Source organism: Pelecanus crispus, chromosome 12, assembly GCF_030463565.1.
Source record: "Pelecanus crispus isolate bPelCri1 chromosome 12, bPelCri1.pri, whole genome shotgun sequence".
Lineage (NCBI taxonomy): Eukaryota > Metazoa > Chordata > Aves > Pelecaniformes > Pelecanidae > Pelecanus > Pelecanus crispus.
Window position 1 is genome coordinate 4,482,693 of NC_134654.1, and position 24,384 is coordinate 4,507,076.

The 24,384-nt window shown below is 44.3% G+C and overlaps 1 protein-coding gene across 1 annotated transcript in view; it reads right to left on the bottom strand.

Annotated features, from left to right (window-relative positions):
- The window catches only part of VPS53 (VPS53 subunit of GARP complex), a 66,600-nt gene that overhangs the window by 6,422 nt on the left and 35,794 nt on the right, over window positions 1-24,384 (bottom strand). The window contains exons 13-19 of the mRNA XM_075719500.1: window positions 23,527-23,621; window positions 18,276-18,518; window positions 16,652-16,799; window positions 15,627-15,709; window positions 11,714-11,792; window positions 6,627-6,775; window positions 1,282-1,351 (exon numbers count right to left, since the gene is read on the bottom strand). Coding sequence (XP_075575615.1) covers window positions 1,282-1,351; window positions 6,627-6,775; window positions 11,714-11,792; window positions 15,627-15,709; window positions 16,652-16,799; window positions 18,276-18,518; window positions 23,527-23,621 — 867 coding nt within the window. The remainder of the gene's footprint in view (window positions 1-1,281; window positions 1,352-6,626; window positions 6,776-11,713; window positions 11,793-15,626; window positions 15,710-16,651; window positions 16,800-18,275; window positions 18,519-23,526; window positions 23,622-24,384) is intronic.

Here is a 24,384-nt window from a genome sequence, read left to right on the forward strand (position 1 = left end):
ACAGCTGAAAGCCTGCCTCATCCAAACCTCACCCTTGCAGAGTAGCGGGGTCCCAGCCCACAGGCAGGGGTGGGAGATGGGGTGTCACAGCCCTGCAGCTGTACCCACGGTCTCAAGGTAATAAACGCCCTGCGCTGCCCGCCCATGTGCAACGTGGGGGCAGGGGCTCCTGTCAAGGGGCAGCATTTCAACAGAAATGTGTACGTTAATACAAGTGGCAATAATTCAGCGTCCTTTCTTCCCCGAGATGACGTCTCACCATCTTGCAGTATCTACAGCTCTCGAAGCGCAACAGGGAGGCAGGTTCTTGGGAGAAAGCTGGGGAGTCCTGAGCCCCAGGTGATGGGTCGCCACTTCCCTGGATCTCAGATACTGAGTCACAGAGGTGGAGACAGCTCTCCCCCACCACGCAGCAGTGTTGTGATGTCTGTTTGCAATGCCTGAGGAAGCGAGGCGTGGAAGGTATTTATGCAGGAAAGAAACTGTCCTGTCTTTAGGCATGCCATCACCGCGGGCATGTGGCACCGAGCACCGCCGTCACTGGGCCCATGCGGGGAATGCGTAGGAACCAACCTGCTCTTGGCATACACGTTGTCATGTGAGACCAAGCACTGTGTGTGGTTTATGTTCAAAGATTGCAAAAAAAAAAAAAAAAGTCTCAGTGTTTAAACTACCTGAGCTGAGAAACTGCCTGGACACCTGGGGTTTTGGGTTGGGGAGGTTGGCTTTTTGGTAAAGTTTTTCCTGTTGTCAACTACGGGTTGACCATGCCCCAGCTCTTCGGAGCAGAAAAGCAATAGTCTTGAGTTTAACCCCAGGAGGAGGCACAGTAGCAGCAGAGGGAGATTGAGCGATGACCTATTTTGTGAAAAGGACGGGACAGAAAAACAAGTCTTTCCGAGAAGGACATGGGAGCTTCTTGCAATAGTTTCTGCCACGAGCAACATTCTTTCCTTTGCATGAGCACACGGAAGACAATCTCATCACGACACCTTAGAGAGGTGCGCAAGAAGCTTGTTGTTCCTGTGCTGCTGTTACTTTGGCTGGCAAAGCGAGAGCTCCCCTGCTTGGGAAGGTGCCCAGGACAGGTCCAACTGCGGCAGGATCACTATAAACCTGCTTCCACTCTGCCCTGTACCAGCATGTATTCCCGTTGCCCCACCTGTACCAGAGTTCAGGACACGGAACTCAGCTCTCTGCCCCTTTTTAACAAAAACTGCTTCAACTTCTTGAACCCAAAAGTGATGAAATATTACAGCCAATGCAATTACTTTTTCTTACCTGTTCTGCGCCCACCATGCTAATAGGTTTGCACTTGAAGAGATGGTTAATGAACTTGGGAATGAAGGAGCTGCAGAGAAGAGAAAGAAAATGACACAATTACATGTGAGTATTTGGAGTCATACAGTCTTCTGTGATAACAAAGCATGCAAAACCAAACCAGGATGGCTTTCCACAAAGACACTGTAAGTGCCTGGTTCTCAAGCTGACTCCAGCCACGTTAAGTATACCAAATAACAAGCAAACCAACCCTAGGTACAATTCTTTTGCTTTAATCCGTACTGATCTCTAAGTTAATTGAGAAGTTGCACACATACTCTATGTAAATAAATTGCTACAAACTATATATGAAATATTACAGTACAAGGCCAAGAACAAGCAAACAAACTGTTGTACGTAATAAAAACAGCAACATGCCAGGATTAGCATAGCTATTCACGGAGTGGAAGTATCTTGATTGTATCCAGAACCTACATTTTACTGCATACAAGTAATTCCATAACATGCATATTACACACTGAACTTGAAGTCCAGCCAAGGCTGGAGGTCTGCTGTGCCCTGGACACTCACATAGAAAGGCACTCTTCCAGAAAGCTTCTGGCCAACACAATCAAGACAAGAAAAAGTTTTGTGAAAAGGAAAACACTGTTACCCTATTTTACTAACGTGGACTTCAGACTCAGAAAAATGACTAAGGCACATACACTTAACCCGGGAGAATTTGGCAAGGATGGAAGCCCAATATTTGCCACCTTGGACAATGTACTCCAGAGCATCAGCTCTGGTTTTAGCTTTTTGCTTCTTGATTTTAGACTTTGTGGTAGTTTCAATTCTTCAGTGAGGAAGCAGATGCTCCGTTCTAGCAAAAGCACTGGCTGAGCACCTGCAAGACAAGCTCCTGCCCCACCTACTCTACCAAGGTGCAGCACCAGGAAAACTCAGGAGCTGAATGCAAGGAGAGGGGCCAGCGTGACCAACACAAACTCCATCTGTCAGGACCGCGCCACTCATACTCTTCCTTTTGCTGCCTTGTTCTTAATGTACTCTTATTCTTTCACACGTTGGCTGAATGCCTATAAAGGGCATGTTTCCAGGACCTTGTCCATGACCTGGTGGCAGGTCTTAGATTTTAACGGCTCTGTCCTAAGTTCATGTACGTCGGTCTGTTTTCTGTCCTTTTGGAACGAGGCGCCGTTTACAGTGATGATCTAAATTCAGTGTGGTTTCCCCTTTGCATCTGTCAAGCCATTTGTTTCCTTCCCATGAAGCAAGGAGCATGGACAGCATCTTGTTTGTCCTGCCACCTGTTTTCCAAGTCAGGACATTTATTTTTCGCCCTTTCTCATGGAAATATGACAAAAGCATAACTTAGGCACAGAGCATGCCAAGCTGCTGAGCAAATAGAAAGAAATGGTTCAAGGAAGAGTCCTTCCAAGTGAAGGCTCCTTCCCTTCCCCTTCCCTCGGCCACGGCCACGACCTCTGTCAGTGAATCATCTTTTCCTGGAGAGGCGTCAAGGAGAACAACTTCAAACTACTATTGAGAACCAGCTACTGGGCTGCCCCAAACAGCTTTGAATTTGGCCACCAGAGAAACAACCTTGGCAACAAAATATAAGTAAGAGGAGGAAAACAAGCGCTGTCTCCTGTTGCACAAAAGCATTACAGCAGAGATGTAACTTATCTGTTTTAGAAGTCCATTTTTCAGGTGTATAACTAATTCCAGAGGGCAATTAGAGAGTGCCAAGCACAGCTGGAGCTTAGGTGATCCTATAAAATGATCATTCGGTAGCAGCTCTGGATGCAGCAGCTTGCTACAAGCAGAAGAGTGCAAGAGATTAATTGTACTTTTGATCTTGCACGTAGGTCCAACTCTCCCTCCCTCTGCAAGGTCAGGCACGGAGCTCACGTTGTGTATGAGGAACAGGGCAAGCCTTTCTTTCTGCAGGGTGGCAGACCGGCAGCCAAAGGACCCCCTCCCCTCTTTTTTTAAATCTTCTTCTCTATATAACCACATGATCTCCCATAGACAGCATTCTGTCTTGCATGAAACAATTCCCAGGCCCCTTAGGATGGCCACCCACAATCAATGCAGAAGAGTAAAGCAACCTTCCATCCTCACATGCCTGTTATTTCATGCTGCCTTATTGGAAACAGCTTCTCAACTCCAGCAGGACAGACAAGACAAACCGTAAGATCCAAGGGCTGCTCTGGTATTTTTCTCTTTTTTTTTTTCTGGACTAGCAGAGACGATCAAGAGCAATTGCACTTAAATGAAAAATCCACTTGAGTCTCTTGCCTAGGCTGGACTCAACGCTTGGCTCTCTTAGCATACAGCAGGCGATCCTGATGTGAATAATATGTGCGTATTCAATGGTAATGCTCTGCACGCGGTTTTGTACTCTAAACGCTTTTACTCCCTGCACATCCACAGAGCTAGACTGGATGCCAGAATTCATGTACAGTTTTAGCTATAAAACTGAATCCAGCAAACCCTCCATAGAAGCAGACAAGTCCCCAGTGTAAAAATAAAGCAGCGCAAGACAGATTAGGAACCTAAAGCACAGAAACCACAGCATCTGAGAGGCGCCCATCCAACGGGAGTGGCTCTGCCAAAGCCTGTGTTTTCCTAATCCCCTGCACCGATGATGCATCAAACACAATGCCTTGCTAAGCAAGGCAGACAGAGATGCAACCACAGTCTGTCTGTCTGACAGGAGATGAGCTACTACAGGACATCATTCAAAGCATCCTGGTGTCACTGAGTCACTGCAGCTGAGAAGGGTTTTCCTTTATGCCACCCTCTGAGGCGGTGGCCAGCCCTTGCAGGCTCGCCCAGGCTTAGCTCAGCCACTGCTTCAAAACCTCCAGGAGCCTCCTCATCACAATCTTCTTCCACCTAACTCCTCTCACTAAAAGCACGATGCGAAGGCTGGAGCAACTGGGAGGATGCCTGCTGCCGTTACCCGCCACGCTTGACTGTTCGTGATGGACACGGCACTTTTCTGGCGAGGGGGAGAGCTGTTTGTTTTCCCTGTCTCTCTGTTCTAATCTCTTCCTCATTGAGGTCAGGTCACAGACTTCCCAAACACATCCCAGCGTAGCAGCCACGGCTTCACCGCTGCGGTTTTTGGTTTCAAAGGATAAGGACCGAGGTGCAGTGAGAACAGAGCCCCTCACCCTGCCTGCGAGTGCCTCCTGGAAAGCCGGCTGCTTCTCACTATTTCAAGGGAGTGAGGGTTGCATATTGGTCAAAACAAAGCAAAAATGACAAATTAAGTTAGAGGATTGATGCAATTTCTGATGGCCATTTTTCTTCTTCCAGACTTGGCTCAGATCCCTTGGTTTTAAATTTAGTGACTTTAGATGCCTTCTCCCCTGTGGTCCTGTAACTCAACACGAGTGCTTTATACAATCCATTAGAGCTGAGAAGTGGCTGGCAGTTCAAAAAGACACAGGCATTAACATACGGAGAAGCACAATGCCTGTTAAAAGGATTTTCAGCATTGTGGAGCACACAAAAGACCAGGTATTTATATTAGGCAGGTCAGCATATTCCGTAAGAATTCAGAGCTTCAAAAATACAAATGTTTGCATGCATTTAAATGTCATAAGCATTTTAAGTAGGTCAGTCCACCCTTACCACTGGGCTAGTTCTCCTTAAAACCAAGTTGTACGGAAGGACTCTAAATACAGTCCAGCAAAAACAAGCTTCAGGAACCAAATTTTCAGTTCTACACCTGACTCACGGCGCAGTGAATTCAGGACTGTGTCCTAAGTTTAATGTGCTGCAGATCAGAGCTGTAGTTGTGTGAAAACGGTTTTGAAGTGGAGCGGTAGTTTTGCAGGTCTCTGCGCTCTACTATGGAACAAGCTGTGACGAAGGCACTCAGCTTAGATGTGAACTTTTCTCAAATGTGAGAGCTGGGTATTTTATCCGGAGTTTACTTGGTATGTGCTTAGCAATAAAGTTAAAAGGGAGGCAGCTAAGCTGAGGTATTAAGAGTGTGCTGTGAACAGCTGAGTAAATGGAGATTTTTATTTATCACCATGTTAGCGATATAAAATTCAAGCGTAACCACACAGAACGCTGAAGTGTAATAAATTTTCACTGAGACAGCATTTCAAACAGTGATTATGGGCAACGTCATAATATGACTTATCAGTAACTGCTCCTTAATGCAAACTAATGAGTACCCTGAGATGAAACTCTCAGGCCAGCGTCCCTGCTGCGAAAGCTAATGGTTCTCGGGAGAGCCTGCTGCATCCTTCCCTGATGAAGCAGGACCTGAAGCTCTGGTCGCAAACCCACACAGTAACTGCCAGGCCATACAGTTTATTTCAGGATGATTAGCTTACTACAGATGAATGAAACGTTAAGGTATTTTAGAGTGACACATGATATGCATGGTACCGCTCCCAAGTCTACCAGCACAGTCACATGCAACACCAAAAGCAGCAGCTATAACTGGCAGAGTCCTCCTGAGGGTTTTTCTTGGGGCATTGGCATGCAAAGCTCAGCTGGCCACAGGCAAGCAGGGAAGAGTTCAAAGTATCTTCACAAAGAACTGAATTTTTGTTTCAGAAACATAGCTTCAAAGTTGGGATGTCCAAGAGATGCTGGAGAGCTGCACCCTCAACCCTGAATCCAGAGGCAAGGGGAATTTGTGTCTCACCTTCCAGTTCTTTCATGCTGTCCCACATTAAGTGACTTGCCAGGAAGATGCTCATCATATCCCCCTAAATCTGAATGTGTATTTCCCCTCCCTTATGGAACTATTTGTGCACAGAAAAGTAGCTGTGAAGGTAGAATATACTCATCACACATGCCCTCCTTACAGTGCTATAGCTATTATAAAAGTTATTTTGAGGCAAATGATGCACCAAATTTCTCAGTACCTGGAAGCACCGCAGCCTCTTATCACTAGAAGGAAAGTAGGTTCCCATAGCAAGAGTTGTGTCTGCATTCAGACATTCAAAGCCGTTTTTAGACGTCCAACTCCCAAACCTTCTGTACTTGGCAAACAGTGGACAGCGATCATCACAGTATTTTATGGGATGGTTTAGGCACGTGAAAAGGAACTAATCAATACAAACGTCTGAGAAAATCTGCCGCAGCAGGAAACTTGAGACAAGAAATCAAAGTATCTTTTAACCTTGCCAGCAGCTGCTGGTGTTTGCTGCCCTATTCCACCTCCCTCTGTGCCCTCCTGGGATGGAGAGGGTCTTCACCCAGACACCGAGTGCCGCTGGCGCTGCACACTAAAGGCAAACAGACCATCACGTACAAACAGAGGAGTGAGAACCAGAGACCCCGAGAAACTCTGTGCCACATTGGTAACTTACTTTGCAAATTTTATACAGAACTGAGTGAAATACTTTCTCGTGGAGGCCAGATTGTCACGGATGATGGGGACGTTCTGTTTAATGTGGAGAATCACTGAGGTGACATAAGGACTCTGGTCGCCAACATGTTCTACGTTCTGCCACTGCATCTGCACAAAGGGGAAAAAACAACCAAAAAGACTGTTTAACTCATTAGGATTCAAGCAATAGGTAAGGAAAACTGTACAAACTTCCTGCCAAAAGATCTCTAAGGAATCATCAAGAGATTGCTTCTGCAATTCGCCACCAAGGTCAAGTTCTTCGTCACTATACTGATTAAGCAAAACCCTTCCACAACAAGATACAAAGAAAACCCAGAATGGCCCTTTTTGCACCAGAGCAGAGAGAGATTGTGACCGGTAACCTACACAAATGGGAACCACTAGGATTAAAAAGGCTTTTGGAGCACGCCAGGCTGCCTTAATATTTAACAGTTTCCAGTTTGCCGGGATGAAGTGCCCATATAAATCCTGATTACAGGCATTTGAGAAAATATCTGCAAGCTTGCAAAGTCTGGATTCCTGTATGGCAGCCAAGACTTTAATACTGGTGAGACTGATGACAGATAGATGGAAGAGGTAGAAACAGTCTTAAAAGTCCAAAGCACTCTACACCAGCGTAGCTCACACTGAAAACACTTCTGGTGTACAAGCTAGGATGCCAGCTTCAGCTCATCCCAAACACACACATAAAAAAAAAAATACAAAACAAGATGAATTACTCAACCTCCCATTTTGTTTTCATTTACCGTCAGCAGAAATGCAACAGAATAGCCCCTGTGAGCCAGATGTGCGACTCCCTTGACTTTCTCTAAGCCTTGTTTGCAGTACACAGGGAGTACACAGTACAAGTCACGTGAAAAAAAGAGGTAATTGGGTAAGGCCTGACCAAGCATCCATGTATATAACAAAGTCTCACTGAGGAACATGAGCATCCAGAAAAGTGCTCTTAGCTCTGCTACTGTTCAGAGACTACGCACTCTGCAATGCGCACCAACCGTTTGGAGATGCTGTTCCTTATGCTGGGGATAAAACAGGAGGAAAATGGATACAAAAATCAGGAAACAGGGCACATGCAGAAGATGGGCTTTTCTTTTGAGGGAAGGTTTGTCCTTGTTTTCTTGTTTTCTCAAGTTCTGGATTCTGCATGTAAAGTTTTTTTGGTTTATTCCTAGTTTTAATTTAATTACAGTTACTTTGTCCACTGCAACCCAGCTGATTCAATTCCATCCAAACAACATGCAGCCTAAGTGACTTAATGGGGAAAAGAAGCCAAATTCTCTGCAAAACCACAGTGTCTGAGAGAGTCTACACGTGTCCTACCAAAGCTGTCTTTATTTAAACCAAACAAAGAAAACCCCAACGTGCTCATCTCACACCACCCGGGTAGCTAGCAGGGATATCTCTCTCAGCACCTGCTCTACAGGTTTTCATTCCATCTTATTTTCATTTGGAAGATCGCTCAAGACACAACTGCTTTTCTACTCCTCACAGTACTCGTCATATCCAAAGAAAATACTTTGTGCCTGTCTCCCTGACGGACTCACACATTCCCAGCATTGGCCCTTCTCAACAGACAGCGATCCTCAACGAACAGACCATCCTCACATAGCGGGAACAGCCAGAAAGCGGGAAGGGACTGCCGAGTTGAATTATTGCAACAACAATAAAACAGTAGCTTTTTCATTTTGTCGGTCTTCATTCCAAAAGCAATACTTTACAACCAAACCTTTAAAGCATGAACAGTAAAAATAGCCCTTTGTGTGTGTGAGGGGGTGTGTTTCACCCAAAAAAAACCTCAGTAGCTGCAATGAAAGACATAGTACACATACTGAAAAGTCATCAAAAGAAATATGAGCCCAAGTCTTCTGGTAAAGCTTTGTTCCTGTCATTTTAAATTTATTCATCTTTTTCCCTCGTCCTATGTTTTTCTTGGGATATCCACATAGTTTACATACACAAGCTGAAAATGAGCCCAAAGGACAACAGCAGTGAGGCCTCGCACTCACCGGCCCAGCGCACGGGACACCCCGGCAGCAGCCGAAAGGCACCTGCACGCCGCAGGGACACGGGGCGACGCGGCCGCCTGCAAGGGCAGGACCCGGGTTTGAAAACCTGGGGCTACCTTCAACGATGGGTTTTACAACAAAAACCACAGGACCCTCAAGATTTTAGGGTGCTTTCTTAAAAAGGAGAGGAGAAAAGAGAAAACCCTGAGCAAAACTGGGGTGGTTTGGTACGTAAAAGAGACGCCCTACCTTCTGGGCATAGCAGAGGCTCAAGAGCACTCCTGGGTCTGCCTGGTTGTCAGTCCTCATGTCCCCACATGTCCCTGTGTCCCCAGGGAGCCAGGAGCGGGGTGGCAGGGCCAAACCAGGAACCGCCAGGTGCCTCCTCCACGTCCAGCACTGACGCGGGTCTCTAGCAAAAGGGGCTGCTCTGTGATTTAAGGGAGGATGAATCGGTCTTGAAGCCTCCCTGCACTCAGCAGCATCCCACTGCCGGCTTATCGTTACAGGCTGGACTGGGCACAGGGAGCAGCCGTAACCGCCGGGCCAGCACCTTCTCCCTTGACCTTGTGTTGCTGATGTGGGAAAAGGTGGGAGGGGAGAGGAAAGCCAGTGGGTGCTGCAGGCGGCAGATATTGCTGCCTTTGAAACTGCCTCCCTTGTTTTCTGACACAAGTTTTGGTTTGCGCTGTTGCATGCTGCACCTTGTTTGACGGTTCAAACGCACTCATGCTGACTTTTAATTAGCAGCTGGCTGCTCTGAATGCTCTGCTCTTGGGGCTTTCCCTGTATGTATCGGAGAGATTAGTAGAGCTCTGTGTTCAAGTGCTTGCTGTTGTCCACTTGGTTGTAAAGAGGTAGGAAACTGCAGCTGTGCCAAAAGGTTTTAGCAAAATATAAAAAACCAGCAAGCAATCGACATGAGTCACTAAAATGTCCCCCAGCCCCACTTACAAGCACAGTTTTACATATAAATCGATGCTTAATTCTTAATCCAGCAGGTAAATCAAACCTTATCCAGTGCAATCCATAAATTTAATTGGGGAAAAAATATCCCACGCAGATTAGCAGTTCCCTCATCCTAACAATTAAAAATAAAGCACACTAGGCAATTTAAGCGCCTGCTACAGATCAGTACCACACATTCACAGCACTTTGTTATCCAGAAAATAACAACAGGGGTTTAGGGCAAATTCCTCTCCCACCTCACATCCCAGCTCCCCATCCTACAACTGTGTTTAATCATTCTACACCTGCTGTAAAGTTTGAGTAAAGATTATCACCTACAAATTTTGTAATATTGGGCCTTCTCGTCATTTACCATTTCTTCCAGAACACACAAGGTAAAGAATCAAGGAAACTGAGCACCATTCCCAGCTGAAAGCAATATTCACAATGCCATTTTCTGTGTTAAATCTCTCAAAGTGGCCTGCAGCCAAAGTGGGTTTAGAGGTTTAAGTATTTCTTAATTTACCTCTATAGTTACCGAACATTTTTGCAAGAAAAAAAGAAGTCAGACTCCAACAAAGGACTGGGAATGTTAAATCTTGGAGGACACCAGAGTGAAGTACATGAAAAGCAGCTAAACAAAGGAAAAGCCCTAATGGAGTAGGGGTCTTGAGATAGACATGCCTTCCCAGTACAGGAAAATTGGAATGGATCAGGCACACAGTCTTTATTCCTTTAAATTTTACACGTCCAAATACTAACTCTGCGTTTAAATAACCATATGCATTTCTTATTCTACTGTCAGGGTAATAACCCAGCCCTGAAGGAAAGGGAGGAGGAAGGTGAAGGAAAAAAAACTCTTGCACCAAACCCAGGTCTAGTAAAAAAAATCACATAAAAGCAACTCTGTCTGATGCAAATAGCGGAATGTGTGCACAAGTGACAAGTATTTATTTAGCTAATTTCATAACACTTAGCTTGTTTATATATCATCAGTCCCATCACATGCGCTGCATTTTACCAGTGTTCCAAAGACAAAAATAAATGGCCTACCAGCTGCTGCTTTCTCAAGGTTGTGGTTTACTTGGGTACAAACAGTCAGAGCTAAGCGAGTCAAATACTACTACGCTATGTAGGTTCAGAGGGAGATCTAAGGAACTGTCATGTCACACACACAACACCTGAAGTGCTGAGCCCTTCCTAAAGGCGTTATTTTACTGGGCAAAAAAAATCCTCTTTTCATTTGGAACACGTACAAGCTCTATTACCAGCTGCATTCCACTTCAAATATTAGCCGGGGGTGGCGGGGCTAGTTACAGCTGGAATACATCATAAAGCAGAAAGCTATTAAAATTCATGGCAGTGAGACAGTGTGTTGATCCTACAAAAATGGAGCTCTATGTTTAATATTTCTAATTAAAAAAATAGTTCAATCCACTTTTGTTGTCTTCACCTCTGTCTAAAGCAGTCTGGGTTTTCACAATACTTTGGCAAGAAAACACAGCTCTGCATTTCAAACGTATAAAAGCCAGCAGTGTAACTGCAACAAAATCCTTAAGCACTAATCACATGGGCCTCTCTAGGAATGGCTCCATATGTCCTTGAGAGGATCACAGAAGCAATAGGGCTCAATCTCAATTCCATATTACCCTCTGAGTACCTCCATTTAACAGCCACAAACAAGCAGGCTAGTAAAACTCCTTGTCAAAGAACACAAAGAGAACAGCAAACGAGAAGGTGTATTTGAAATTTTATGCTAACAAAAGTTTTCCCAATTTTAAAGACTCTCACTGGCATTAGGAGTGGAAAGAGAAAGCTTCAGATACTTACAGAAAGTATTTTATTATCCATGTGTTTCAACGTGCTGCAAAAGAACGAAAGCTCTAATCTGAACGATAGGAGGTTTTTGAGCAAAGGATATATTTATAACTACAGCAATTGCTGCTCTAAGCAGCAAGAAGAAATCAATATATGGCTAAGTCTCAGGGCAGCGTAAAAGGATATGTCAATAACGAAATCAAGCAATCAAAGCAAACAAGAACTCCACATGGATCTTAAGACTACCTCTTCCCAAAACAAATCCATGCCCTACCTTGCTCATAGCAGTCAGGGCAGGGTCACAGGCTGCATCCAGGTCCTGCACTAACAGCTGTATGCTGTTGGAGATCACACTGCAAAAAAGATCAAGCACGAATTTTAGAATAGGACTCAGCAACACAGCGCCAGAACTGGCATATTTGACTGCGAAAGGAGGAAAATCATCTACTAGCTGACGGTAACATTATGCTGTGAATACACATGGCTAAAACTTGTACTTAAAAGAAGCCGGGAAGTTCTGCATGCTCTTCATTGTGGAGCTACACAGCGGGCTTTAGTGTAGAGAGGACATATTTATAGTTGACCTTTCTCTGTTTTGACACATAGAAGGGGCTGAAGATCAAAGGTGTCAGATGGAGTAACCCCCCAGCCCACCCATCAGGAAGAGGAGAAACCCCTGAGTACCGAGCCCAGACTGGGATTCGGCTTCAAATTTAATCCAGTCTGCATAAACCTAACATTTTATCATCTCTCCACTTATTCACAGTCAATATTCTACTACTCACAGAAACTTGCAAAAAGGATTTTAAAAAAGTACATCTGTATGAGTTCCGAATGTGTCTCCCATTTGAGAAGATCAAGGCAGATGTCTTATTTACACTATGTCTAGGATTGCTGCCATCCATTGTTTGAGTTTCTCAGAGACATATACCAGACTAAAGGACACATTAGTCAAACATTTCCCTCCCCCCCCCCCCCTTTTTTTTTTTATTAAACAGTGTGATATTACTTGAAGACATATGTGATGCCACCATATTACGATGTGCATAAAGGTGCAACTGTTCCTAAAACAGCCGAGAAACAGTGCGGCAACTGGGACCACCCTCAAGGGCTTGTAACCCAGTACTCGCGTTACAGACAACTACTGCTAGAAGTAGTAAGGCACTGTGTTTCGCTAAGTAAGTACAGTTTTTAAGAACAGTGTAAACTTTAAATCTGCCACAGATGCCTGTTTACAACTTCGGGATTACATACATAAGAACTGTATTTTACTTTTGCTCTTTCTCACGATGCTAGCACAGATGGGAATCACAGATCTGTAAGAAATCTGACCAGTGCTTCCTCAAACCATCTTTCCTCCCCCTCGTCTTCTTTGTGCAGTTCTGGGTACTACCCCGGAGTTCACTCTTCAAAATGTTTTTAAGTGTCCTCATCAAGATACGGTATCATCAAAGAAATTTTTTACAATGTGGGTGGTCAAGCACTGGCACAGGTTGCCCAGAGAGGTGGTAGAGGCCCCATCCCTGGCAACATTGCAGGTCAGGTTGGATGGGGCTCTGAGCAACCTGATCTGGTTAAAGCTGTCCCTGCTCACGGCAGGGGGTTGGGCTAGATGACCTCTAAAGGTCCCTTCCAACCCAAAGCGTTCTATGATTCTATGATCACCCACTCATAACTGCTGCTGGGATCTGGGTGTTGTTCTTCACCGCAGCCCACAGAGGTTGTCTATTCCCTTTCCTAGAGTTGTAGCACATAAAGACTGGAACAGGATGCCAAGTAAAAGACCGTTCCTTCAGAGCAATTAATTTGTTTGTAAAGGCAAACTCATCCAAAATTAGTTGGAAAAATTAATATGGGAGATGAAGTGACCGCTGGCTTCAAGTTACATGATCTGAAACTTGCATTGGGATAAAAAAAGCCTGTGACCGTTTCTGCTGGTGCCTCTGCTTCTGCTGGGCACTGCAGGATTTACTCCCTTGGGGGATACCACCAGCTCAAGCGATGCCATGGGAGCCGGACTGAAATAACCATCTCTTGGGCACAGCTGACTCCTGCAGCGCGCCCGCTGGCAGTGACTTGTAGGAAAGAGCTGTGGTTTAGCACCAAAATGAAACACAACTCTCTCAGTGGGAGGAAAGTGACTTCATCACGAGTCTCCACACGTCAGGAGTCTGTCTGAAGCTGGGTCACCAAGTACAGGTTCTTGCCTGAAAACCACAAGATTGCAAATAGGGAGAGAAACCTATTCATCTACACTTCAAAATAAATACACCTGCTATAGAGGGGTAATGGTGCAGCAAGAAGCGTGTTGCAAACACAAAACATCACGACACACCAAGAGGGTTTGGATCCTGGTTCTGCTAGAAGCCACTTCAAACCTTTGCCCCAGGCAGCACGTAACAGTACTTCGGGGCAGTTACTGAATGCCCGTACAATCCCTGCAGATACACAGAAGCTGGCAGACGGGGAAGCCGAGGCCATAAATGAGCAGTATGGTTCTAAGAGAGCCTGGTAAGCTCAACACTTCAGACCTTCAAGAGGTCTCTGAATGCTGCCCATAATCTCACAAGGGCTCAGTAGGGCAGGGGGGGTGGGAATCACGGATTTCTGGATCTACACGACAATAATTTTCCTTCTGTTGAGTTTCAACAAGAGCTCATTCTCTTTCCCATATTTCCTAAAGAAAATGCTTAGCCACCCAGGGGCAACTCTGCCCCGCCAAGTTGATCGCTTTATACACATTTGGGGTGGGTTTGCACTCTCCTTTCTGCGGAGGAGGAAACACTTTCCAGGGTGTGTAAGCAGCACCGTTTTATCACTTTCTTTATGACCATGCCTAACAAGACATCAAATCCCAGAAGAAACAACTTGTTTGATGTTGAATAAGCAAACGCCTAAGAGAGGTTTATAACTATGACTTACACTGACAGAAGACTGGACAAAGCACTATACTGGAACAGGCTGAAAGTCAATTAAAAAGCCTTTGTTACAAGATACATCAGGCCTGTCAGTTTAACTTTAAAGCTGTCCAAACCAGCAAATGTGAACTATACATTTAAACAATTTCCAAAACACATCATATTGGCCACCTATGACCAACCACCTTGCGAGGCAGCTGCCATGGAAACTGAGCAGCGACGCAAGGTAGCTGACTCCTGCCGGACAGGTCACGAGAAAACGCAAAACTCGCCCTTGACTTGTCCACGTTAAGAAAATCCCATTGCATGGCATATTTTATTTCTATTCCCCAGCTACCCTGCTTGCTTTGGCTTAGCGGACACAGTGACCCCAGCTTTCGGTCAGGGATTCACTCGTAAAAAGATCTCAGAAATATCTAAAGGGAAGGGAGTCTCTGCAGCCTGGAATGGAGCCCGAGACCATGTGAAATACCTGGATGGAGATTCAGTGGGATCCCGCCCACTGGAGGAAGAGAGGAGGAATCACAGGAAGGAAGTCTTCTGAAAAAAATCTTACTGCTATCTGGGCTGAATCTTAAGTTTTACGGAGAAGGGGAGCTGGTGATAGGGATTATTTTCCCAGCTTTGCCAAGGTTTTCTTTGTGAGGCAAAACAATTATTTTTTTGCCTCAATTTCCTTCTCTCAAAAAATACTCAATCTGTTTGTCAGTGGTGGAGAGGAGAGGATGTTAGAGGGGAGTATTTTTAGCATTGTTACATGAAAAATTATTTAAATGAATGATAATCTTCTCTCAATTATAATCCCCAAATATAAGATTGGATCAGTCTTTTATGTCATCTGAAATGGGGTTTGATCATACTGACAAGGCTGCTGATTAACAGTGGGAAGTTAAAGCAGGAAGGAATGTACCGAAATAGCTTCCTTTCTTGAAATGTAACAGCCACCTCACAGAGCTGCCAAGATGCAAACGATGTTTCAAATGGAAACTCACTATTTCCTTTCCCCTTTCCAGTGCTCTTGTTCCTTTGGCTAGGACGATGGGGAACAACTACATCTGAAGTCTGTACTACTGCTGCTCTTGGACTAGCCAAAGGATGACCATGCCTTCACCAGGGAAATGCCTATGCCTAGGCTGCGTATCTGGGTGGGTCCTGCTGCTGGCTGGGCCCTACGACACTGGGATCTTGGGCTTGTATTACTCCAGCACCATCTGGCTGACAAACTAGGATGTTTGATATATTCTGGGAGGATGCATCTGCTGAACATACATGCTGAAAGTGTCCATCTCTCCCGTCAGGTTGATTCTCTCCACTAGACTTGCATCCACTTTTTCTTTGAGTTTCTCTTCCAACTGTTAGGAAACAAAACAAGCAACAGAAAGATCAGATTTCTTACTTGAAATGACCAGTCTTGAAAACTTATGTCCTGGAAAAGTCAGCTGCTTAAAACCTAATCTGTGCCCAGATTATATCCAAAACTCAGCCTGTGAACAACAGAAATCTCTCCTTGTCGGACACCCTAGACATCTTGATCTGCCAGGACGGGCTGTGGTGGCACTGCATCCTCAAAGTAGTAACTCCAAGGTCACGTATGTAACTCTAGCATGACACGCTAATGTACTAGCTTAACACCGTGGCACCTGCCCTGCTAAATGTTTTCCAACACCCTGTCTGTGCCCAAACTGCAGAGGAGGAAAATTGCCAGTTTGACTGGTGGAGAGGCCTTGATACGGCCAAACATCACAGCTCATCTCCTAACCTACGGCATTTTGAAAGCACCTGAATGTAAGGGGCACTGTGGCTGCAAAGCATATCAGCATAAATACCTTCTCTCCTCACTCCACCGTGCCCCGATATTTCATGCAAGCATCTTCCCAAACCTATTCTGAATTACTGTTTTTCTTGTTTTTATAAAAGGGAGATCATGAACCATGAGAAGAATATTTTTTTTATGAAAAATTTGCTTCCCACTCCAAAACAAATTATGTAACAAGCATAAAAGGATAGCATCCAAAACTGCTGCTGCAAAGCAGGATTACAAGCAAATGAGTTTTCTCAGGTAAAACCAGCAAAATCAATACTTTTATTGCTTTGAAATGTAGATTTAATAACGTAGAACTCTATAATCAACGGGATGCTATGTGGAGCAGACCCTACTATGGATATTTTAGTACTCCTGACTTTTCCAGTCTCCACAGCAGCCGACCCCTGAAGGGGGAGCAGCACAGCATCTTGTGACAGAAGAGGGGCTGCTGCTGGGTGCCTTCTCAGAGGTGCTGTAGAGGAAAGCTCACCTGCTGGGTGGTTGCCAAGCAGTACTCTGCAGTACTAAGGATGCTGCAAATGAGGCAGAGCTCTTCTAAAGTAAACTTAGCCACTTCAGAGCCTTCCTTTTCTTTCAGCAAACTAGTGATGGTGAGCCCACCACTGCTGCTAGTTGTCCTGGGGAAAAAAAAAAACCAAAACAAAACCTGTAAGGCTTTCAGGTGTACAGACACACACAATGCAAAACTACTACTAGATTTCAATGCCATAAAAAGCCCGTATGACCACAAAGTCCAATGTCCTGTACGTCACTGGTCAGTGTCGTTCTACACCAAACCCACAACTGCTATTTTGGTTAAGAAATACCTTTCAGAAAGACAAACAGAACTTGATATCAGGTCTTCAGGCAAAGGACAATTTGCTCATTCACAACATGGTAGATTAGGATGCAAGTGGAACACAGCTTTCCCCAGCTAGCTTCACCTTCGCTGCCAGTTACTCAAAATCTAATTAAAGATTACAGAAAAATCTCAGCAACTATCAGGCAGCTTGTCATATTTATCTTCTCAGTACTAAACAGATGTCAATATGCATTTGAAATTTTGGTAACCTGTTTTAAAAACTGGTGATAGCAACACAGTAAATTACAGAAGATGTTGCTTCTTTCCACCGTCTTCCAGTGATTAACGGCTGTGTATCAACAAAGAAAGACTCAGAACAGTTTAGACTCAGGAAATTCCCTACCTCTCAACTCTTTATAATCCAAATCCATTAAAAAAAAAAATAGGACAGTGATATTTATCTTGGACAGCAAAAATGGAGCACACAAAAAAATGCGTGTAAAGAATGCAACTGAGGTCTGATGGAGAATGCACATTAAATTTATCTTTCCACTTGTCTGGATGTAACCCTCTCCCCTTCCATCTGTAAAAGATTTTACTGGTTTCAGAAATTCATTCTGCTGCTCCCAGGTTTACAAGGGAAACAAACTGAAGATGGTAAATAGCACACAAAATTATCTGTAGTTAAGGTTGGCAATATCTGAAGGAGCTCCTTTAGCCTGTACACTTACCCATATTGCGGTAAACCCATAATGATTTCCTTTATTTTCACTGGATTTACATCTACATATTTTATTCATACATATATAAAATGTTACAGAGCAAAGGGAGTTACAGATAAGCACTTTAGCATCACACAAATAAACCACCTTCATTATAAATTATTATATATATAATGATGAGCTAAGGCAGCTAAAAATCACAGTATGACTTTGTTACCCAAGTGGCAGGGGAAATGCAATTCTGAAAGCCAGACCTCTCTGAAGAGACTTGGGCTGGCATTTCAAAAGGAACTTCAAGAAACTGTAAATCTGACTGCTAATCAAAGCCAAATATGAAGCTATCCTCCAGAGGCCCTTAAAAGAAAAAGAACGCTGTGACTGTCCATTCGGTCTCTTGCTGTTTCTCAGTGCAACGAACCAAACTTTTGAGAAAATTGTGAAATAAATGTAGTCATATCGCCATTACGTGGTTTCTTTGACAGCGAAACCTAAGTGTTCACAAGTATGTATTTATTATCTTTACAAAGCATCTGCTCCTCACTGGAATGTCTCAGCAGACAGCGCTGCAGCATTTGGGAAGCAAAACTCACTTGGGCAGGTTTCCAGACAGAATTTTCCAGGCGTATTCCCGAAGGTACTTCTGGAATATGGTGGTGAGGGCTATCATTGGCTCGCCTGTGCTGAGCTGGGAGCACTGCACCATGCACTTCTTGTAGTATACAAAGAGGTCGGCACAGCTGGGCAGGACAGCTCCTCCTTCGTCCATGTTGGGTTTGGGGGGACCTTGAGCCTTGAAGTCAGCCACAAACCTGTCAATCAGTTCGCCGAGATTTCTGATGCAGGGGAACAAGAGAAAGGTATTTAGTAGGTTGGGGGAGGAAATGGAGGGAAGAGAGAAAATAATGCTTAAAACCAGATGCCCTGTCTTGTGACACCAGCGAATGCATTCAGATTTTAGCAGTTAGGTATTCCAGCCCTTTCTTATCTCCACCCTCTCAGCCCAAACCTCATACAATAATGCAGACTGGACCGATAAGTAACGACCTTTCGTACTCAAAGACTTTTAGTGGCAGCTTCAATCTGTTCTCCAGTCACATATAAAAGCTCGCAAGTCTGCCAGGACTGGGTTCAGCACATTTGATGCAAGTGCATAAAGCATATGCTCAAGTTTCATTCCTGACACTGGCAAAAGTAACAGTCGGGCTTCCCATATCAGTGGCCTCCGGAGCAGACCTGGGGGAATATGGCTTTTAAAGGGATGTGCTCAAAATGGCATGCCATTCCCCATTTCTTGGTCCCATTTGGATACCACCTGGTTTTGCACAACTTCACACATCCTTTAAATAAGTTTTATTTAGCATGAGCGCAAAGTGCGCTTCCTACTTAAACTCTTTTTAAAAGCACAAAAAGCCCTCCTATTGTCTCCAGTGATTCATTATAACCTGGTCCTTACTCAAATACTCTGGTCTTTAGGCAACAATAAACTTCACTCCACCCTTTCACATCATGACAAAAAGGCTTTTTAGCGTGGCGGAGGGCCAGAATCATCAATACAGGACCAAAGAAGTCTTCTGATCTTGGGGAGTTCCTCTGGTCCTGCTCCTCCAGAGACAGCACATCCGCATCAGGAACAAAGACCAGCCCTCCTGACACCGGAGCTCAGCTAAGCGGAGCAACCTTCGCCAGACAAGCTCAATTACAGCAATAAACCTCCCCCAGACACACAAATACACTCAAACTTCCACAAGGACGTTTGGCTTTTGAGGAATATAGAGACCTTTCAGATGAATGAGTGGCACTCCGCTGACCAAACGGAGTTGTGAAGTTCCTGGTTTTATACTCCCACTTCCACTTGCCCCAGCTCTCCCCTTCCCACAGCACAGCCTTCAACCCTCTCACTGCTGAGGGTGTTACAGCTGTGCCATGCCACGATCCAGGGTACCTAAGTAGAAACCCAAATTCTTCAAAGGAGAATGGCAGAAGAACGAACCTGAACTGTAACTCCCACAAGAAATTGAACTAGCTTTAAAAAGAAAAAAAAAAAAAGTCATTACTTTACAGTTAATGTATTATTATTTTTCAGGAACAGACTTATTTAACAGAATTGCAATGCTGTCCATGGAAATGAGAACTTTTCTTTAAAAGCCTGTCAAAGAGTTTCAACTTCAAATATTCTCCTAATCTTAGGCCAGCTCACAGGGCACCCAGCACAACACAAGAGTTCGTGCAAGGAGACTGCACTAGGGTCTCCTGGGATGGGTACAGCCTTACCGCCAGCACAGCGGCTGAGACTTCAGCACATTCTCACTTACCTCTGCCAATGAAAGGCGAAAAAACCCGCCAACAACAAAAACTTCTCCCCAGTTTCTGTCCTTCCTTTCTATTAATCTTGTGAAAGAGAAAAACCACTCTGATTCCACTTTACCAAAGAATTCAAAATGCTGCACAAGTGGAAAAGGTGACCTGGCTCTTCCCTGATAAACTTAGACTGCTGCACCAAAACGGATGAGCTCCTACAGTGGACCATCCACTGGGCCAAACTAATCTACAGAAATATGCTTGCAATATCAGGGCTTTAAATCATGAAGCAAGGCTCTTTGGCTTAAGCTAGGCTCATAGGCTATTGCAAAGGCAAGTAGCCCCTTTTTTCATGCTTATTGCTTGCTGCTTTGAGTACTCTACATAGCTCTGATTCCACATACACACACAGTTCCTCGGCTTTGCTACAAGAACGGTAAAAACATCAGGCTGCTCAACTGATGTGATAAATCTCTACGCTGGCACGAGGAATTGAACGCTGAACCGAAGCATTGATTGTAGTGGACCACAGTGAAGCAAAATATACCTCCCCCCGTAGCTGTAGGAGAGCCAAACAGATGGCTGCTGCAGGAGGGCTCACACGTGCTGCAAGCTGCAGCATTCCTTCAGGTTCTCAAGTAAAGCAGACGTGGCTTGCTCCTTGTCAAAAGTCCCTCTAAATTAAACAGCTGCATTTCCACCTCTGCATCTGCGCTTTATTCCATCTGGGCAACAAAGTGGAGCTTTCTTAGCATTCACCAGCCACTTTTTTTTTTTTTTCATTCTCTCAGTCTCAAGACACAGTGAGGAATGTCAATGGCTTTTGTTTCTTTATGCTTACTCCACATGTTCTCCTCTTCTCCGAGGCAAAGTGAAATGTATCTACATTTTCCCGGTCCCCCAAGGTCTTGTCAACTGGGATGCATGAGCAAATGCAGCTGTCCAAAATAGCTGGGAGAGCAGCGCTAGAGCTTCGTGCTTGCTCTGATCCTAACCTGGACAAACTGCCCATCAAAGGCAGGCCATGAGGACTGCTCTTACCTCAGCGTGAGATTGATACAAGCAAAACATCAGGATATTGTACACTAAGGGAACTAATATATTATTAATGCACACCTCGGCTGATGTCAATCAGACTTTCACATTGGTCTCAGTTGGCCCCAATACAATATGAAGGCTAACAACCTTTGTGTGGTACAGTGGGAGCACAAGGAATTTGGCAGAAAAAGCTACTGGGAGATGAAACACGAAGAAGGTAGGAGAGCTACAGAAAATGAACATTTTCTCTAAATAGACCCTGCAAAAAAGCTCAAAGCAAATTCTCTAGTAGCGCAGATGTGGTATTTCCTAACAGCAGCATACTTATTGGGAGCAAGAACTCTCCAAGAGAAAATATGAAATTAAATCTTATAAAGAGAATTTTATTTTGGTTCTTAAATCCTTTCATTCCTATATTCCTCTGCCTTTTTTCTTTCACTCAACCTGTTCAGTGTTTTTTTCTGCATCTCTGGCAATCACGAGAGGAACTAGACGGCAACCCAGCAGCTGAGAGAAGAACGCAGTGCTTAGCAAGTCAGTCTGTTCAGTGATGGGAACAGTTGGTATCTGTTGGGCACTGGGGAAGGGCAATGGCATTCAGACACCTGGACCACTTGTAGGATACTTTCCATGGACTGGGTATTTTGGCTTTGCTCATGAGGCCGCAAACACCCACCGCAAAGAGAAAGTGCCAGTTTTCCGAACAATCTGAACGCACACGTGCATTTTAGCACACTTAACCATGGCTCTGCAGACTCTCAACACTGCAGACCTGACAGAGCTCTTCCTTTACTCCATCGGAAATGCTTAGCTCACACGTGTACGCTCCCGTTGCTCCAACAGACCCCAAAGAGCTAAAGACACTATCCCAAGGGGGCAGAAATGAAATCTGCTTTGCTGTTAAGAAATCTGATATTTACACTGCAGCTAAGGGTGGAGAGAGCAGCATCTTTAAAGTCTTTCTTTCAGGTGTCTCCTCTTAAATTGCTACAGATTTTGGCACTGTGTTTCTTTGAATGGGTATGGAAACAATTTTTCAGCGGAAAAGGTCCAGGCTGCTTTCTGCCACAGACTTAAGGCAACAATGAACAAAACTGTCACACTACTCTCACCATTCAGAGCCCAAACATACAATTAATTATCTAAGCAACTCATTTTCAGACATCAGCAACAGATTCCTCAAAAGTTCAATCAAAGGGGGAAGAAGAGAGAAAATCATAAAGGAAAGCAGTTTTTGGCAGACAGGGGCAGCGTAGGGAATACTGTGGCAGTTTTTCTTTGAACTCCTTGCAGCCTGTGGCTATAAAGCTAATATAAAACATCTCAGAATTGTAAAGGAAAAGGGGAAAAAAAAAAAGCAACTGAAAGGGCTAGGAGTGCAGTGGGGTAGAATTACCAAAATGGGGATTAAAATGGCCCCCAGTGAGAAGGGAAGAAATATTCAAACAAGTTAGTGCTCAGCTGGCTGAGTGCACAGGGGGAAATATCTGTTTCCCTTTGTTATAGTGCAGAGTGGAACCTAAGCCCAGCATGACAGTCCATTGTGCAAGGTTTTATTTATTTATTTTAAGCATAAAAGGTTGATCGGACACGGGAAACCTTTTTCAAAATGGCTATCTTGGAGTTTGGACAAAATGAGGACACTACGAGCCTCGAGTTACGCACTCTCTCATGTGTAAGTCCTTGGAAGATAGAAGGGCATAGAGAGATGAGTTACATGAGGCGGGCACCTCTTTCTCCTTTCCAGCCACTAACCTGCACTAAAAGACTGTATTAACCCTTTTCCAACTATCTCCTCTCCCATTTGGCACTGCAGTTTTTACAGAGATGTTATTTAAACCCTGGTGTGAATCGAGGTGCACAAGAAAGTGTGGTGAGAGCTCTAAAAAATTCTCAGAGCTCTAAGCTGAAAGCTCCTTTCCTTCAAGTTATTTTGCTGCAAGTCAAAGAGAAAGATGAAGAAGGGTTCTAGGGATTAAAGCCTCTGCCAAAGCCCCAATCTGTGAGCGATGATAATGTTATCTTGCAGCCAGCTCATCTACAGCAGCTTTCATCTAAGGATCTCAAATAACTTATTTCTATAAAGCAAATCTTGAAACTCCTCTGCCACGAAGCCACATATGTATTTTACAGAAAAAGCAAACCTACTATTTGTGGAAGACATGAGATGAAAGAAAGGCATATGTCTGCAGTGGGAATTGCAGAGGCAACAGAAGCAATTTCAGAAACGCTAAGCCTCTTCCGCAGAAAGGCAGTGGGCATCATTCCTGCAGGCCTTTGCAATTACAGATGAAACCAACATCCACAGCCTCTGAACACTCATTTTTGCCCAAGCAAAGGTCCCACTCATTCGAACTTTCTTGAACCATGAGTACCGTTCCTGATGAAATCAGAAAGCAGACTCAAGAAATTAATTTTCTGCAGCTTGAGTACAGAACCTAGTACAATGCAACCGTAATACACATTCAAAAGAAACAAACCCAAAAGAGCATGCTGGTTACTCACTTGTCCTGGGACTCGATATAGACGTAGAGGTGAGGCTCAAAGCACTTGGAAACAATGCCATGAAAAGGATTGTCAGGGGCCTTTGGCTTCTTTGGCTGTAAGAAAACATTTAGAGTGTTGGTTTCAAACCTGCCCTGTAAGACCTAGAAGAAATAGTAATGCAACAGCGCAGAAGGATCTAAGTCTTTAGAAATATTAAACCACACAAATTTGCTGTCAAATAATCAAAGGCATGTAATCAATAGTATATACAGTGTCAGTGTGTCCAAGTCTTTCCTTGCTCTTACAGAGCTGCTAGGATTCCAAGGAATTATCTTTTCACTTGTAAAATATTCTTATCCTTAAAGAGAAGGCTGCTCCATGCAAACAGATTTCAGTAGAAGAATCTTAATGAAGTTTGTAAATAAAACCTAGCTCAACTCTTCAAACAGTAACAAGACTCCACTAGTCACCTCTGAAATGAAATGCAGCAGTTCTTTGGAAGCAACATTGAAAAATCCCTATGTTTTAGAACATTAAGGATAGTAACTCAAAGTTACAGACTTCATCTGGATGAATTTTATTTAGATAAACAACGTAATTACTGGAGGAGCCGGAATTATACAGGCAACGTTACAGGACTGCTTTCACTGTGAAACATGTTTCTGGGGATGCAAAGACTACTATTTTAAAATCACATTTAGAGCATTAAGCACATATGCCATTTGGGAGTCATCTGGTTTACTCTCATTTTAGTTTAGTTCTGCACTCTATGCAGTGGCCAAGCACATCTCACCGAAGCCACTGGGACTACTCATATACTTAAATTTGTGCCTGTTTAAGTACCAAGCCGGGCAGGGCCTTTAAGTTCATCCTTGC